The sequence below is a fragment of the Leptonychotes weddellii genome, chromosome 9, assembly GCF_054177405.1.
Source record: "Leptonychotes weddellii isolate Sample4059 chromosome 9, ASM5417740v2, whole genome shotgun sequence".
Lineage (NCBI taxonomy): Eukaryota > Metazoa > Chordata > Mammalia > Carnivora > Phocidae > Leptonychotes > Leptonychotes weddellii.
In genome coordinates this window covers 120,336,662-120,354,029 of record NC_138377.1, presented here as the reverse complement: position 1 = coordinate 120,354,029, position 17,368 = coordinate 120,336,662, and the positions used below count along the sequence as shown (strand labels likewise).

At 52.4% G+C, this 17,368-nt stretch overlaps 1 protein-coding gene across 4 annotated transcripts in view; it reads left to right on the top strand.

Moving 5' to 3' along the window:
• NTRK3 (neurotrophic receptor tyrosine kinase 3) overlaps positions 1–17,368 on the top strand; it is a 382,724-nt gene that overhangs the window by 62,978 nt on the left and 302,378 nt on the right. For all 4 annotated transcript variants that reach the window (XR_014148812.1, XM_081831657.1, XM_081831659.1 and 1 more), the window contains 2 exons: positions 13,185–13,259; positions 13,948–14,019. Coding sequence is in view for 3 of the 4 variants with exons in the window: in XM_081831657.1 (XP_081687783.1) it covers positions 13,185–13,259; positions 13,948–14,019 (147 nt within the window). In the remaining variant the exon portion in view is untranslated. The remainder of the gene's footprint in view (positions 1–13,184; positions 13,260–13,947; positions 14,020–17,368) is intronic.

Here is a 17,368-nt window from a genome sequence, read left to right as displayed (position 1 = left end):
TTATTAGCAGACAGAAGGACACTTGCCACCTTGGAAATTCCAAGGGTTTTAGGAGCTGCGTGCTAGGAAATGAGAGCAGAGACCAAATACATGTATTTCTTATTATGTCACACTGCTTTTGTTTTGGGAGGGGAAATCGACATACGCTAAGCTCTAGGCTATTCCAGATAATGTGCTAGATCTTTTACAAACTCTGTTTCAATTCATCTTTGTGATGCTTCCATGAAACTGGCATCACTTATCTCAAGTTTATGGATGAAGAAACTGAGGCCTGACAGGCTGGCTTCTCTTCTGATGACAGCACACCTCCCCGACAGCGGGATGAGGGGGTGTAGGGAGGAAGAGAGCGAGAGTCACCAAAGCCACTCGGGCAGGTCCCACCAGCAAGTCCCCTTCCTCTCCGCTTCGGTCTGGACTGGAGCCTCAGGGAGGCATTTCAGTGGTGTAATGGGTTGGACACAGGGTAGAGGAAAAGTGGCTTCTGTCCACAAAGCGTCTGTGGCTCTTTACATAACCCCTTCTCCGCATTGACAGGCTTTCTTGCAGCATGAAGCCTTCCTCAAGGAAGTTTTGGTTTAGCGTGCTAGGTATCTGTTAGCCATTGGGTGTTGTTAGCCTTGAGCCTGTGAAGGACATGTTCAAAGGCATCGTTGAGAACGTAGAGCCCCGAACAGGGTAGAGCTCACAGCCTGGAAACCAAAAAGTTTGGTAGGAGGTGGGTTGTGTCCTTCTGGGCACGAGGCTCTCTCAGATAGGGGTTGAGTGGGGGCAAATTAGTTACTAGGAATATCTTGGAGGAGGGATTGGCAGGTCTTGAATCTAAGAAAGAGTGAGAGCAAGAGAGAGATGTCAAACCGTTTCTTGGATCGACGTGGTTAATAGATGGCACTCACCTTGTCCCTCTCTGTACTGTGCCCACGGCAGACATCACTAATCAATCACAGCTCTTCCCCGCTCATCCACAGATTCCTTCCAAACACAGGGATCTGTGTGAGCCGTCGCCAACCCACTGGTGTTGCACATCATTTGAAATGTGCTCACCAGTTCTGCGGTGATGTTTCAAGTCAGGAGGATTCAGCAGAGGTAGTTTGGGAGAAACCAGGAGGTGAGAACAAGCTGTTCTGTCCATGCTTGGCTCTTGGGGAGTCCAGGGGAATGCGTGTTGTGGGAACACGAACTACAGGAGAGGGGAGAGGTTGGGCATCAGGGGTAGAGCTGAACTGGAAATAATCTCTAATGAGGCAGTAATTGAAGTCATGTGAATAGAGAGATGCCTTCCGAGAGAGGGAGGATATGGGGAGAGGAACAGACGGCTTACGGCCAGAGGGAAGGAAACTGCTCACGAAGCCGAAGCAAGGAAGAGAAAAATTAACAAGAGAAAAAGCTGAATTTCCTTCACCCAGTGAGGGAGACCATCTCTCCAGCCCCCTAAGTGGAAACCTCTGGAACCTTAAGGAACTTTGGGGCTCGTCTGCTTCCAGATTACGAGCGCTAATGCTGTTAATGCCTTCCTTGTTGGGCTCGGTTGTAAGCCAGCATTTCTTCCAGCCTCTTTAGAGCTGCCTCCTCCCTTCCTGCAGCCTCCCCCTCCACAGGCCCCTTCCAGGCCCGGCCCGGCCCACCCATCCTCCTCCATCCCGTGCCTCCTCTCTTCTCCTCCGTGGCTTGCTCACATTCCGGCGCGCTGTGCACGGAGTGCAAGGCACCACCGATGTGATCTTGTGTTTCTGATGGTTACCTTGACGAATCGCTCTGACACCCTCCGGTTCCAGAGAGAATTAGTCCTGCAAAGTCAAGGACTCCCTTCCATCCCAGGGACCTGGAATTACCCTGGAACAATGAAAATGCCCCGGGCCTTGGAACAACTTTTCCCGCATTAACTCTGAGGCAGAGTTGCGTGAGGAAATCTACCCTTTTAATAGGGGAAAATATTGCCCTCATAAGTCTTTATGCAGTGCACTTGAGCTTAATGCTCACTTACCAATTCGCCTTTATAACTTCCATATTGAGTGAATTAAGTCCTCCATGTGGGTAGTTATTAAAGAAGTGATAAGTGCTTTATAATTCAGTAAAGGGTGGCCTGGCCATTTCATATTTTCCTAAGGAAATTGGCCACCAGAAGGGCAGCACTCTCAGGACCCCTGGGGCTAGCTGATTTTAGGCCTAGAGCTTGCACTATTGGATTACTTTCAACCAGCTGCTCTGGCCTGGACCAGACTCTCCTTCTTGCTCAGACTTTCTCCTCCAAGGCCCATTGGGGAAAAAGGGTCAAAGTCAATGTGTCTCTCCCTGCCTCGGGCCGTTTCTATGGTTCATCAAAGACCTCTTCTTTCTCTCCTAGTTCAAAGCTGAGTTGTCTAGTCAGGATTGGAGGTTTTATGATCAATGAGGTTTGACTCTCATCATTGACAAGATGAGAGTGTCTCTTAGGGGCCACGGAGTTCTGACCCACCCTACTCCCTACGCCCACAACCCCACAGGCACAGCTTACTTCTTTATACCTTAGTCTCTTCAAATGGTTGGAGAAAATGCGGGTCCCGGCAAGACCTCAGCCACCAGACGGTTTTTACGACGTGCTGCAAGGTCCTCGGGTTCTGAGGAAGGACATTCCTTTATTCATTCGTTCATTCGAATTTTCTACTCTGTACAGGGAACTGGGCCGAGTGTTGTGGATACAGTAGTGAACAAGGTAGACCAGTTGCCCACCCTCACAGAGCTGGCATTTTGTTAGTAAAGAGATGCAGAAAACAAGTCAACACATACGTGAGAGAATGACAGATTTTGCCAAGTGACATAAAAGAACTATCTAGAGCGGCATTTCTCAATCTTGGCACTGTTGTCATTTTGGGCTGGATCCTTCTTTGTTCCGAGGGGGCTGTCCTGGGTTGCAGGATTTTTAGTCACATCCTCGGCCTCTACCCACTAGACTTTCCCAGTCGTGACAATCAAAAAAGTCCCCAGTCATGGCCAGATGTCCTCTGGGGGACAGAATCCGCCCCTGGCTTTTGAGAACAATTGATCTAGAGGAAGGTTATAGAGAATGATTTTGGCTGGGTTGGTCAGGAAAGGCCTCTCTGAGGAGATGACATTTAAGGAGAATCCAAGTGCTTTTAAGGGCAAAACCAAGTGTAAGGGCCCTGAGGGGAGGGGGAGAGCTTGGGGTTTTGGAGAACGGAAAGGAGGCTGGTGAGACAAAGCCAAGTGAACAGGGTCAGTTCGTTTGAGCTGAGGCAGGAGACGCCCAAGCCAGACATGTGGGGCCTCGCTGGCTGTGGTGGAGGCTGGAGTTCATCCCAAGTGCGGGAGGAGCCACTGGAGGTTTGGTTTTGGAGGGTGGGTGCCGTGGGGGAGGGGGGCGTGATCAGATTTATGTTACAAAAAGTTCATTCCAGTTTTCAGTCAGGTCAGAGCAGCCACAGTGGTCCCCGTCTTGGAGGCAGTGGCCTTCGGGAGAGGTAATGATGGCCTGGGTCCAGGTGAGGTCGTGGGAAGGGGACAGAGCTGATATCTCTTGTGCAGGTGGACTGCTCAGGTGTGGATATTGCGAGAGGGGACGGAGCACTCAGTGATGAAGTTTGACTTCGGCACCCGGGTGACACCGGTGCCATTTATTGGGACAGAGAGGAAAGCCAAGGGCTGGTGTTGGACCTACTGATCTATCGGGGAAGAGCCTGGAGCTCAGCGGGCAGGTCTGACCGGAGACACACCTTTGGACGCTCTCAGCGCGTAGGTGATGTTCAGAGCCAGCACGTGGGTGAGATCACCACAGAGCCCCAGGGAAAGACCTGGGAGACACCGACATTTAGGGATCAGACAAAGAATATGGACCCCGCAGAGGAGACGAAGAAGTAATAGCCAGGGGAGTAGAAGGAAACCCAAGAGAGAGTAAAGTTCAGGAATCCGTAAAGAGAATGTTTCAACAAAGAGGTAAAATGCCCCCGAGAGACAGGGTAACGGGGTGACGGAGCAGAGTCTGCTGAGTTAGCCAGCACGGGAAACGCTGGTGATCTTGGCAGGGCAGTTTCCGCAGAGTGGCCGGGACTGAAGACTTACTGGGCTGGTGGAGAATCCAAGGCATGTGAGGAAGGAAGTCGGGCCTGCGGGAGGAGATGGATCCTCTGAAAACATTTGCCGCGAAGAGATGTAGCAACATGGATTAGTCGCTGGAGGAGGACGTGGCGTGAAGGAGAGCCCTTTGTTTTTTAAAAATTTTTTATTTTTTTCAAGGTTTTTTGTTTATTTGAGAGAGAGAGCGAGTGAGAGAGCAGAAGCAGGGGGAGCAGCAGAGGGAGAGGGAGAAGCAGGCTCCCCCGATGAGCAGGGAGCCCGATGTGGGGCTTGATCCCAGGACCCCGGGATCATGACCTGAGCCGAAGGCAGCCGCTTAACTGACTGAGCCCCCCAGGCGCCCCAAGGAGAGCCCTTTAAATGAGCTCTTCTAGAATGTGTCTGTATGCTGATGGGAAAATCTAGTAGAGAGGAAGTGAGGGTCCAGACAAGAGAGGGAAAAAAAAAAAAGATGAATGAATCCTTGAGAAGGTGAGAGGGGTCAAGGGCAGGGGACGGCCCCTGCAGGAAGCTGATAGAGTGCCAGGTGCATAAGTTCTGCCGTTGATCACTTTGAGGGTTCCCCAAAGCATGCATGCATGCATGCATTCATTCATTCATTCCCTTGGCTGTCACTGAGCATTTGCATGGCACTGGAGGTCCGTGCCCTCAGAAACCTCTTGATCTGCTGAAAGCCATAGTCATGTGGGCAAGGGGAAGGTGGAGAAGAGGTGCCCTGGTGCCAAAAGCATGCCCATCTCGTCTCCTCCTCTGTTTGGCCAGAGGGGGGCCCTGCCCACTTCCCCCCTCCTGACGCTGAGCATGAGCAACAGACCTGAGATCTGGTCCATGGGCTTCCCCAGACCTCTGGGATCACCATCTGTGGGCCTTGTAGTGATGCCCTAGGATGCCTATCCCTGATTGGGATGTTGCGTGGTGTGCCCTGGGCCACATCCCTCCTCGGGCAGCAAGTTCAAGGTGCCTGTGGGGTCTGACCAGGCCTCTGGGCTGCTCCAAGGGGCCTGAGTGAAGGCTGTGTCGGCACGGAGCATGGAAAGCCTTGGGCATGAGGTGGGGCCTGGAGGGGGCTGCTTAGCACCAACCTGGGCGTCTTCCCAAGTACGTATTTATCCTGGGGTACTTGCTCTTCTTTGTGATTCTGGGGGTGAGCGAGTGGTGAATAAGGCAGATACGACTTCCGTTCTCGTGCATCCTGGTTCTTGCTTATGGATACTGACGACAGACACATAATCAAATAATCAAATAAGATAATTACAGATGGTTATTAAGGGCTGTGAAGGACATGAACGGGGCTTGTGCCAGGGGCAAAGGGGGGTGTGTGTGTGCTCACATAGGGGTCAGAGCAGGTGTCTCTGAGAAGGTGACCTTTGCAGGGAGCCCTGAGGACATAAAAGGAGCCAGGATGAGTGTTTCATGGAAGTTCTGGTTGGGAATGCGTCTGGTGTGTTTAAAGACAGGTAGGCGAGCGTGGCAGGGGCCCCGATAACAAGCCGGTGTTAAGAGAAGGGGCCCTAGGAGCAGCCAGTGGCCGGCGTACGCAGGACCTCATGGGCCCTGGCACGGTGTCCCGATTTCATTGTGAGGGCCATGGGAAGCGGGTGGAGGGTTTTCAGCAGGGGAGAATGTGAGCGGGCAGGTGTAGAGACTCTGGAGGGGGAAGAGTGACAGCAGGGGGCCCAGTGAGGAGGCAAGGGTGGTTTGCAGGTTAGAGGTGGCCACGGCCCGGGTGCCGATGGTGGGCATGCTGGGGTCGCCAGCCCACGCCCACCCACCTGCCCAGCCAGCCAGTGCAAATGAAGGGCAGCAGTTAGACCGGCGAGGGGCTGGCAGGACAGCCCAGACTCCCCAGTGAACTGGCCAAGTCCCAGAGGAAATCTCCCTCCTGGGAGTCAGGCCTTTTCCTAGCAGGGTAGCAGACGGGGGGTGTGCCCTTGACCTTTTGTCTGTTAGCAGACAGAGCATCTCAGTACCTGAGGAGCACAGGTGTGTGCACAGACCTTCCCGGTTCCTGGCACGAGCTTTAGAATTGATCAGGACGCCGACACAGATGCTGTCGCTTCCCATCTGTTCACTGCACGATGGGCATGTTCCTTTCTGCCGTTCCCGGGGGTCCCAGATGCGGGGCTGCTCCACCATGGTCCTTGGCGTGCAGCTGCTTGTAGACCTGGTGTGCTAATGTGCTGGCATGCTGGGGTTGCCAGTCCAAGAAGGCTCCCCAGGCTCGCAGGTCCAGCTCCCCAGGCATCTCGGATCCCCCCCACCGACAGCTGTCAAGGGAGAGAGAGCTGGGTGACTTGGCTGGTGTGATCCAGTGCGGCTCTTCCCCAGCCCCCTTGGAGCTATTGCTCCAGACGGTTTGTTTATAATGCTAAACATATCAGATAATTGAAAGCTAATGCTTCTGTCTGGATCACTAGACATAATATGCCTGGATAACAAATCAATTTCCTTATTGCCCTACAAGGCTCCGAAGTCAAATGCACGGCACATTCGTTGTAGATGTGTGTGTGTGCGTGCGCAGACTCGCGCTCATGCATGCGTGGGCTCCGATGCTGATTTGTTAAGAAATGGAATTCTGGGCTAGTTTCCCCAGGTACTCAGCTCCATACTGCAGTTCAGGCCTGCATCCTAGAATCGGGGTTCAGGTGAGAAGGAGATAGGAGCCTCAGGTCTGACGGGGAAGTGTCTGGAGGGAGGGGGCATCTGTGCACAGCCTTGTTAGCTAAAGCTCTTGTGTTCTGTGTTGGAGGAGTGGGGCATCTGAGAAATGCCCATTTCAGCTGCCTCCTGGCAGGAGGCACCTCTAAGAATAGATATACAGAATATGATATTAGTGGCGTATGCTTAGGTGCCACCAGGAAAATTATGACTACACCTCTAAGAATACTTTACTTATCTCTCGATCTTAATTATCCAGAAAGGGGATTAGAAACAAAGAAGACAAGGACAAGTATCTACCTTTTTGTGTGTGTGTGTTTATGTTCTCTTAGATCTTTATTCAGATTGTATTTACTTTTACTTCTATGATTCCAGCAGAGTAATGGAATCTGCTGTTTCTCACTCTGGTGCTGTAAGCATCAGCATGGAATTGAGGGCTAAGACATTGCCTCATCTAATCCTTACATCAACGGGATTTCCTAATTTGGCTGGAGCCAGAGAGCTAAATCTCTGAGGACGCTGAGGACCAGAGAGCTTCAAGAGTAACTGACCCAGGGGCATCCAGCTTCCAAGGGCCAGAGCTGGATGTCTGCTTCTGGTCAGCCTGCCTCCAGGGCACCCACGCTTAGACTCTGGGCTCGGAGGGGCTGCCAAGCAGACTGGTCGCAGCACATTGCAAGGGAGGAAAGGCTCTGGGGGGTGATGGCCCACAGCCCGAAAGCAAAGGAAGAGCCAGAAGCTGCTGAAAATGGACACAATAACCGTTAGAATTTAGGAATCATGTCAGGGTAGGCCCATTTGGGTAGGGACACAAATCCTGCCTGCTTCAGGAGCCTGTGAGGGCGTCACTGGGTGATAGAGCTCAGCAGGCTAGTTAGCTTGGTCACGGTGATCCAAGATCATCAAGAAAAATATAAGTCATTTTCTGTCTACTCTGCTTAAAAAGGCAAGGAGGTGTGTAATGCATTTTAGGAGGAAAAAGAAACATCTAGCAAGGAAGTTGAACATACAAAGGTTTTGCATTTAAATTTAGTTGTCCGGAAAATTTGGTTATGAAGAATAGCTCGTTAATAGCAGTGAGAAGTCACAGTGAAAATAACAGTGATCTTACAGCAAGGGAGGAGAGAGAAAAGGTCGCAAACATGGCCAGCCATGTGTAAAGGAAGGAAGGAGGCTCGCTTGTCCCACCAACCAACCCCTTGTCTTGCCGAATGTCCCGGTGACGAGGAATGTCCTATTAGGTGAAGGGAGACACCTGTCTTGCCCTTCTTCTCGTGGGCCTCCCCATCAACTTCAGTCCCTTGGTGATGGAAGGGGGTGGATGTCTCAGTGTTCTAGAGTTTTCTATGTATAGGACTTAAATATTGGAGTTATAAACAACTCTTAAACATATCCACATGACATGTTTTTAATTAAAATATGGACCACACAGTCTGTAGCATCTCATTTTTATATGCTTGGAGATTGCCAGTTCATTTCCATATTGGCTCCAGACAAACAGAAGGAGGAAGAAAGCGATGGTCCAAAAGCGCAGTCGAATTTATTCTAGTACAAAGGTTTCTTATCTTTTCCCTGGATGTTTTAATTAATATTTCACTTGTGCCCTAGCTCATCCCCAGAATGGGTGCGGAAGCAGCTATCTGTGATTCCAGGACTGGGTCCTGTCATTGTGAGTCACTGGGAGTGGCTTCATTTCCGGTGGGTTTTCTCCTACTCCCGAAGAGGCTGGGCGCATGCACGGTCCCTCAGCTCCAGCACACCCTGGTCCACCTGACAGCAGTGTGTTCTTTGACCACAGAGGCTCACCTAGGCCTCGTTGAGGTTTTCTGAGCTGTAGCCCAAAGCCTGGCTCTGGCTTGGTTGCTCAGCGTTGTCGTGAATTAAGCCTCCCTTCTCTCTGGAAAAGTGTTGCACATTCGCTCTTGGTGAAGAGTCATGATTCTGGGGTGTCAAGGAAGGGCAGTGGCCAGAGGGGAGGAACAGGGCACTGCATTGACTCTCTGGATGGAGCATTTCCCATTGCCGAGAAGGATTAAGCTATGCAGGAGATGAACTCTCAGTGAGAGGGAAAGACTCTTGTGGGGGGTTCCAGCCAGAGCTGGGTGAGAGGAGACCGTTATTGCTCCTGGGATGTGTAACCTGGATTGGGCCGTGGTCCAGTGCACCAAAGAGCCCCTCATTTCCTCTCAAGTAATGCCCTTGACTTGCAGGAGTTGGGGAGCTATAGCTTTTGATGTTCTTCTCTCACCTGGACCCAGGGACCTAGAGGCAAGCTTTTTGGTTTTGGCCTGGGGCCTCTTAGGGTTTGCTCAAAGCAGTCATTTTTATTTGAGAGAGAGAGAGTGCACGAGTGTGGGGAGGGGCAGAGGGGACAGGGCGAAGCAGACTCCCCGCTGAGTAGGGAGCCCAACGTGGGGCTCGATCCAAGGACCCAGAGATCATGACCTGAGCCAAAGGCAGTCGCTTAACCAGCTGAGCCACCCAGGCACCCCCAAACAGTCATTTTTAAAACTGTTGCTGTTTCCAGCCATGGAACACAGTCTTCTATAGTCATCTTAAGGCAGAAGCCTTATATGAGGTAGGGCTTCCCAACTATGGACATTCTGGGCCAATAATTCTTTATTGTGGGGCCTGTCCTGGGCATCTGTGGACGGTTTAGGAGCATCCCTGGCCTCTGCCCACTAGATGCTGGCATCATTCCCTTCCTCCCAGCTGGGACCAACAAAAATGTCTGCAGACATTTCCCAATGGGCCTTGGGGGGCAGGATGGCCCCCTGCTGAGCGCCACTGTATTAAGAGGTGACTCAAGTGGGGGTACTTTAGCCAGGATGGGAGGCTCCTCTCTGCCCCTGCCCCTCACTGCCCCCAAGGAAAGCACTCAGACTGAGAATGAGGCTGCAGATCCCTGCGGGGCCGGCCCCGCCACACACTCTGTGCCCGAGCGGACGAATGCAGAATCACGTAGTCCCACCGGCCCGAGTTCCCGGCGTGGCTCTGAGCTCTTTCTCTCCCACGGTGAGGTGGGTTCCTGAGACGCCTCTGCCGGGATGCACCTGGCACAGCCTGCGGTCCTGGAACGGGGTGACCAGCGACTGCCCCCCACAGGGCTCAAATGCCGAACCTTCCTTTAAACAGTGATCATCATCGATTGTTTTTCAAGGGACAAAGTTAAGTGCTCAGGGAAGACAGCCTGGACACCAGGAAAGCATAATAAAAGGAGAAGCCACATACTAGAGGCCAAGGTAATTACGGTTTACCATGAACAAAAGCAAACCAAACCTACTGTCATATTTATCCTATTTGTTATATTTTTAGAGCCTGCCTTCCCCACTTAAACTTGCAGCACACAGCAGCTACCCGAGCTCCCACAGCTGACCCCCCCGGGGCTGGTACCGAGTGGCGAGTCACCGGCGGACTTGGCAGGTGCCCCGCCGATGTCATCCACAAATGTCAGGCCGCACCTTCCCCTCAGAAGCCGCTCTGAGCTGCCAGCCGTGCATTCCCTGAACCTGTTCCTAATTTCTGCTTGAGCAGTTTTCCTGGAGGTCATGAATGACAGATTAACTGCCCTTCCACGCTTCTGCCACATGGATTTTTATCAATGATTGCTGACAAATGACAACTTCCAGCAGAACCATGATGCCATGTTTAGCTTGAAAACTGGGAAAAGACTGCTCAGTTTCTGCAAAGCACAGGGTTGAAAATAACCATCCCGGCTTGTGCTCCCTGAGGACTTACTGTGTGTCCTGAGCTGCCGTTCCGTTCGGGCTTTTTAACACGGCCTTTCAATTCTTACGTCATTCTTACGCTGGGGGTATTTTATTACCCCATTTGACAGATGAGGAAACCGAGGCACAGACAGGTGAAGTCCCTTGGATGGGGTCACACATGGACAGAGGTAGCAACGGGGCCAGGATATGCATCCTGGCAGCCTGGCTTGAGGCAGGGGGCTGTCGGCAAGCTTCTTCTATAAAAGGCCGGTCTCTGCCACACTTCCTCAGCTCAGCTCCATCTCTGTAGCACAAAAGCTGCCGCAGAAATGAAAGGGTAGGAACCCTGAAATTTGAATTTCATATACTTTTCACATGTCACAAAATAGGATTCTGCTTTTGTTTTTTTTTTAACATACAAACTATTCTTAGCCCTCAGGCTGTACAAGGACAGGTGGCGGACTGGATTTGGCCCGCAGGCTGTAGCTTGTCGACCCGGCTTGAGAGTCCAGGCTCTTCACCGCGCCAGAGCACCGCGGCTGTGATAAGTCTCTTCCCCCATACGGGGAGCCTCAGACCCAACAGAGGAGGCAGGGGCCGGAGTCTCTTGACCAGGGAGCCTTTTGCACCAAGGAATTTATTTGTTGCCCCGTCGTATCTCCGAGTGAGCCTACGTCAGGGATGGGCCGGTGTGTGGCCATCAGGACACGAGAGCTAAGAAGGGTAAACTGATAGAATGCACCGATGATTGACAACTCGGCCATAAATAAAAACACATTTACGGGCTTCTAATGGGGGCGAAGAAAAATGATTTCGTTTATTTATACAACTGATAGATAGCTGCTTGTCAGGAGCAGACCCTAGTCTGCGGGCTCCGGTGAATGAACGGTCGTCTGTAGGAATAGTGTGATCTACTTGGTAGATCACTGGACCAACGGTCCAGTGAATACACCCGGGGGGCACTGGCACAGTGCCTTACTCCTTCTGGTATTCCTTTTCACCTGACATGGAGCCAGGGTCCCTGCCCTGGCAGGACCAGACCAAGCAAACCGCCCCGGGGCCATAGGCTTCCAGGGAGAAGACTTTGGAGTTGGAATTCAGTCCCGACCTGGCCACCTGGTCCCTGTCCCCAGCAGATGTCAGTGTGTCTGGCTGCTCAGCAGGGGCCCCGAGAGAATGTGGTACAAAACGGGCTCTCTGCATACCTTGTCACTGTGAGGCTTTGAAATGCTTCCAGGGGCCCTGGCCACCGCCGCCCTGCAGCCTTCCTGGTTCTGGCTCCACTCAGTGGCAGATGGAAGAGCCACGGGTGTGGTGGGGCCAAGGAGGAGCTGTCTGGGGAAGGCGGCTGCCACTTTTCTGGCCTCAGTGTGCGTCGGATAGCTGTGGGTTGCAGGATGAGCGAAGAGGGTACTTTGACATGGGGGCTGCTGATGGGAGCGTTGGAGCCTGGGAGGGCAGGATGGGTATCAGAGGGCCTTCTCCTAGGCCCCTTGGAGCTCCTTGGGATAGAGATGCGGATGAGTGGTAATTTCTCACACAACTCTAGAGTCAGAAAGGGCCTTAACAAATCAGTAGCCGGATGGTTCTTAACCTGGGGACCCCAAGAGCTATAATGGAGCATGTTTGTCCCTGGCATTTTGTCAATATCCAAAAAAAAAAAAAAAAGAGCAGTAATCAAACCTATGACAGCCTCCTTTGCTTATAGAACTTTTGAGTTCCTTTGCTTTGGGCTGGACCTTATCCACTGGGAGAGTTAGTGATGGTTTATATCCATTGATAAAAAGCTCTGGTGAATGGTGATTTATATCTTCGATTAATAAATCTGAGAAGATGAATTAATTATTACTTAATAAGTGTGTAGTGTGCCTGCTCCACACAAACCTCCTTAAACAGGAGGTAGCTTGGGAGAAAGCTCTAAATGGAGATCTTTGTGACAAGGAAGAAGAGAAGCTGCTGAGCTAGTGAAACCCTCTCCCTTTGCAAATGAAGACACAAGAGACCCAGGAGACCCAAGAGGTCAGAGTTCTGGCTCAAGGCCACTGGTCTTTAGGTCCCAGAGGTGAAGCCACGACTGGGCTCCTTGGTCCCACCTTCCTTCTGTGACACCGTGGTGCCTCCCTGGTCCCCAGCCTGCCCCCTCCTTCCTGGACTTGGTTCTGCCCAATCAAGCTATCTGTGTTCTTGAACTCCAGGTGGGTTGGGCTGTGGTCACCCGAACGAGGTGGTCAGTGTCTGGACCCTGGGGGACCCCGAAGTGGGTGTATGCTGCTTCTGAGCCTTTTCACTCAAAAACCATGCCCACTGGCAAGCTACCTTCCCCCTCCCCCTTTTTAAACCCACATCATTTGTGTCGTCTTCCTGGCCAGCTGAGAAAATGAGCTGTCCTTAGAAGTCCCAAAAAGGAAAACAAAAGCAAGTGGAAGGAAGCTAAGTCATGAAGACCAACGGGGAAGCTGGGTTTCGAGTCTTTAAAAAGGAGAGCTTTCTGGAGCCGAGAGGGGACATTAAATGCTGTCCCCGGGCCAGGTGCTCTGGGTCTCATGATGATCCCATCAGGCAGGGGATGTGCAAGACCCCTCAAGGAGGGAGGAACCGTGGCTCAGAGACACCTGGCCACGTGGCAGAAGGCCTGGCTTGCATGTGGGCGATTCAGGATTCGAACCCAGGTCTCTCTGGCTCTAAAGATAGCACCTTAGCTGTGGACCCTGGCCGACCTGAACCCTGTCTTTCCTCCTCCCCCTGCAGACACATAGAGAACTGGCGAGGTCTGCACACGCTGAATGCCGTGGACATGGAGCTCTACACCGGCCTCCAAAAGCTGTGAGTGCACCAGACCTCGGGCAGGGCCTAGAGTGGTGGGCGGGTCGGGGGAGCCCACTGCCTCTGGGCTGCCCTCGGCACTTTCCTCCTCTGTTCCTCTTTTAGTAGAGTCGGTACCACCCACTTAGGGAGTGTCCGGGGCTTCAAAGGCCATCCCCTTACTCTCCCACGTTTCTGCTCAGCCCAGAAGACAAGGGGGCTGTGTGGTCTCACCTGTAGTTAGGGATTCGGAGCAGGACCTGAACCCAGGTCTCCCGGCTAGTGATCTTACCTCAGCCCCATGTTTCGCGAATGGTCCCCCTAGCCTGCAAAATTCCCCAGGCCCCTCATCCTCCTTTGAACTTCAGTGGTAGTGGTCGTGGGGGGTTTGGCGTGGGGGAGGGAGTGTCCACAAAGGGGGTTGCAGCCCTGTAGTCGCTGGACCAGGATTCTTGAGCAGGAGAACTGTTACCCTCTTGCCAGGATGAGGAGATGACAGTTGCCAGCTCATTCCAAACCCTCACCCAGGTCCCAGTGTTGGGGTGAGCCCAGACGCCCTCCACGGGGCACCCAGTGATGCTGATGATGAGGAACTGCTTCAGTTCACAGGGGCGGCTGGAGGTCCATGACCTCCTGTCAGCCTCAGCCCGGAGCAGATGTCCCTCTGCTCTGTAAGCTCTGCTGACCCTGTTTTTCTCTCTCTCTTCAGGACCATCAAGAACTCAGGACTTCGGAGCATCCAGCCCAGAGCCTTTGCCAAGAACCCCCACTTGCGCTATATGTGAGTAGAGCTGGGTCCTGGGCTGCAGGGAGTGGGTGGGGGCGGGGGGAGACACACGGCAGGGAGGGTGCTGGGCAGGGGAGCTAGCTGGCAACCTGGGGTCTAGGCCTGGCTTTGTCACTGTGTGCCCTGGGCCTCAGACTTTGCCTCTTAAAAATGAGGGTTTGGGATTTGAGCATCTCTAAGATTTCTGCCAGAAGGACGAGCCTAAACTAGGGCTTAGAGCCTCCTGACTCCCAAGGTTGTTTGCTTTTCATTTGCAATTTTATGGGAGTGTAAGTGATAAGAAATCCCACTCATCTGGGATGTGAATGCTACACCTCTGAGACAATTTTGGGGTCCCTAAGTGTGTGTCCGTGTGTCCCTGTGTGTTGGGTGCTGTTGGAAGAAGAGGGAAGGCAGGGCCAGACCAAGCGCCATGTCTAAGTAGGTTCTGGGTTCACTGGAGAAGGGCTTCGAGAATGGCCCCTGCACCTGAGGTCACACAGCTTCGTTTGGGACAAGTTGCAGGCCACATGGCTCCGGGTGGGATTCTTGTCTGTACTTCCCTCCCCCCACCCTTCCCCCTCCCTTCCATGTCTGATGGCAGAGGGGCCTCCTCAGGGTTGGACCTGTGAGGGTAGAATCAAATGAGTTCACTGCTTTCTCTCCAAGCCTTGTTCTCCACGGAAGACTCCGGGATTCAGTGGGAGGACTGCCGTATCCTGGGGAGAAGGTGGGCTTGAGAGGAAACCCGGGGAGACGGTCAGGGGAAACACCAACCCGCTGTGCCCACAGGGGGTGCTTGCTGTCTGGTCACCTCTTCTTCCAGGATGGTGGCCATCTTGGACATCCATTGGGCACCTTCCCCGAGAGAGCAGAGATTCTCCAGGGACCAGGTGGGAAGGGAGGGCTCTGCTGTATTTGGGGATGACAAATGGAGCAATGATGTGCAGGTGAGTCTTTCCTTTGTCCACGTGACCGTTGTACTGCCTGAGGCACTTTGCATTTGCTAATGGAAGGGCAGCCCACCGGACTGGAGTCCCCTCTGAAGAGGCAGAGCCTCCGAGGGAAGCTCTCAGAAAGTGGCAGAAAGGGAGGAAGAGAAGGAGAAGGGCTTCTGGAGGATTGTGGTGGGAGGGGTGGTTCTTTTTGGGGATCCTGACCTCACCCTCTGTCCTCTGTGTGCTTTCTCAGGCACATAGTGAGTGCGTGATGTGTGTGTGTGTGTGTGTGTGTGTGTGTATTTATCAGTTATGGCCACCCTTCTTTGTGCTAAACTTCCTTTCCTCCATCTGGGACTGGCACACACTGTAAGGCCCTTGCTCAGGGCCCAACGTCTCAGCTTCAGACCTCCCAGTTGTCTCATCCAGCGGTTGCCCCCTTCTCCGAGGCGAGCATCTGTGGGGAGATTCTCCCGATGTGCGTTCTCTGCAGCTGGAGGTGAAGCTGGGACCAGAGGAGGGCTTTGGACCAGATGTCCCAGGTGTTTATTTTATTGGGGATTTGAGTTTCAATGTAAGATATCCCAGGGGAAGAAGCTTCTGACCTCTGAGGAGTCTTTTCGTGCTAATTCACACAAAGTTCACAAAGCTAACCGCCTATGGCTGATGAGGGTGGGGACAGTGGAGGCTGGGGACCACATGTCCCCTGCTACAGGGGCAGCTAGCTGACTGTTGCTATGTGGGGGCAGGGCCTCATGTTGCCAGACTTACTGTTTTTTTCAAGAAGAGCTAAAGGTCCGGTGAAACCCCTCAAGTTTTAAATGCTTGGCAACGAAAAACAAAACCCCTCAACTCCATGGGCCAAACGAAACAGCTCCGTGGGCAGAAGAGGACACACGAAGTGCCAGTTTGTGGTCTAGGGTATTACTTGGGGGAGAGACGCTGTCAACTTGGAAGAAGCTCTGTCCCCTTTGCTCAAGGACAGTGGCTAGGTGCTCATGCCCTAGAGCTTACAAGGCATTGTGTCACCCACAGCTCTCAGGGAAATTGAGGGGGCTTTGGTACCTGTCGCGTTTCTTTGGGCCACAGAGGTGGGAGCAGGGGTGCATCTCAGGTCACAAGTGTTTCTGAAATGGAATGTACTGGAACATTCCCTTGACTTACCCTTGAGGTCCTGGAAGAAGGCTGTGACCCATGTCTCCTTGGGGATAATCTGGGGTCTAGTGGGTGGTGGCCGTGATAGGCTGGTGAGGCTTTGTAAGATTCCCAGGGTTTAAAGGGCAGAAGGGGTCTGGTTGGAGTAGTTCTGTTGATAGCTGCGAGCCTGCCTGTGACCTCGGGCTCTGTCTTCTCCCGGAAGCATTGGCCAGCTTTTGCCAAAGCACTTGCTGTTGGCAAGAAGGATGGTTTGCTATCAATTTATCCCCAGTTTGGGCCTGGTTGTACATCAGGGGCCATTAGGATGCTCAGCTTGGTAGGAGAAATTCAGCACCTGTCGAGGGGCTCCCCTAGGCACCGTGGGGCTTCCAGGGGAGTCTGAGGGTCACAGAGGAGTCAAAGGGTCAAGGTGTAAGCGCTGGCTTCATCGATGGGTTTCTTTATGAACTTTTCCCACTTAGGAGGACACACCCCCAATCCCAACAGAGTGAATTTCCCGGCAGCTTCAGGACATTTTTCTCCTGGCAAATGGGCCAGGTTTCTCTGCTCTCTCACAGCATCTTCTATTTCTGTCCTCTAAATGCGGTTACGAGTCTTCAGGCCCCAGCTGAGCAATCACAAGACGATCACTTACTCCAACACTAATTGCCAAGCCCTGGCTTGGTGGCTTTTTCTTTTTTTCTCCCCCCCCCCCGCTTTTTAGGGTGATGGCTAAGAAGTCTTTTCTTGTCCCTTCTGTACAGAATAAGAAGCAGGAAGTGAAATCATCACTGTACCAGTGTCAAGTTGTCCAGATTGTTCTGATTGGCTCAGTTTTCCCTCACTTCTAAGCTGCTGTTGCATTACTCAGGGTCCGCTTCTTCCTCGGCCCAGAAAATGAACCAATGTTAAGGCCAAGTTGTCCGTCATGAAGAAGGCTGGGGAGGAGGGCTCTTGTGTCCAACTTCAAGGTTTATGAGCGACTGGCCCATCTTCTCTTGACTGCTTCAGTGTTCTCTGTGCTTTACTGAGTGTGAGAAAAGGAAATACTGATTCATATACAGCAAGGGAGATCCTGTCTGAGAGACTGGAATATCCTTGACCTTTAGGTCCTTTCCTTGATCTTCAAGATTTTTGGATTGAGGATTCTTAAGGATAAGGATTTTCCAAGTGGAAAATTGGAATCGCTATTTGCTAATCTGCAAAATGGGCGCAATAACAGGGCCCCCTTTGTGGACAGGATGTGGGGAAGATGAAGTGACCGAAGGCACATACAGCTCTCAGCCCAG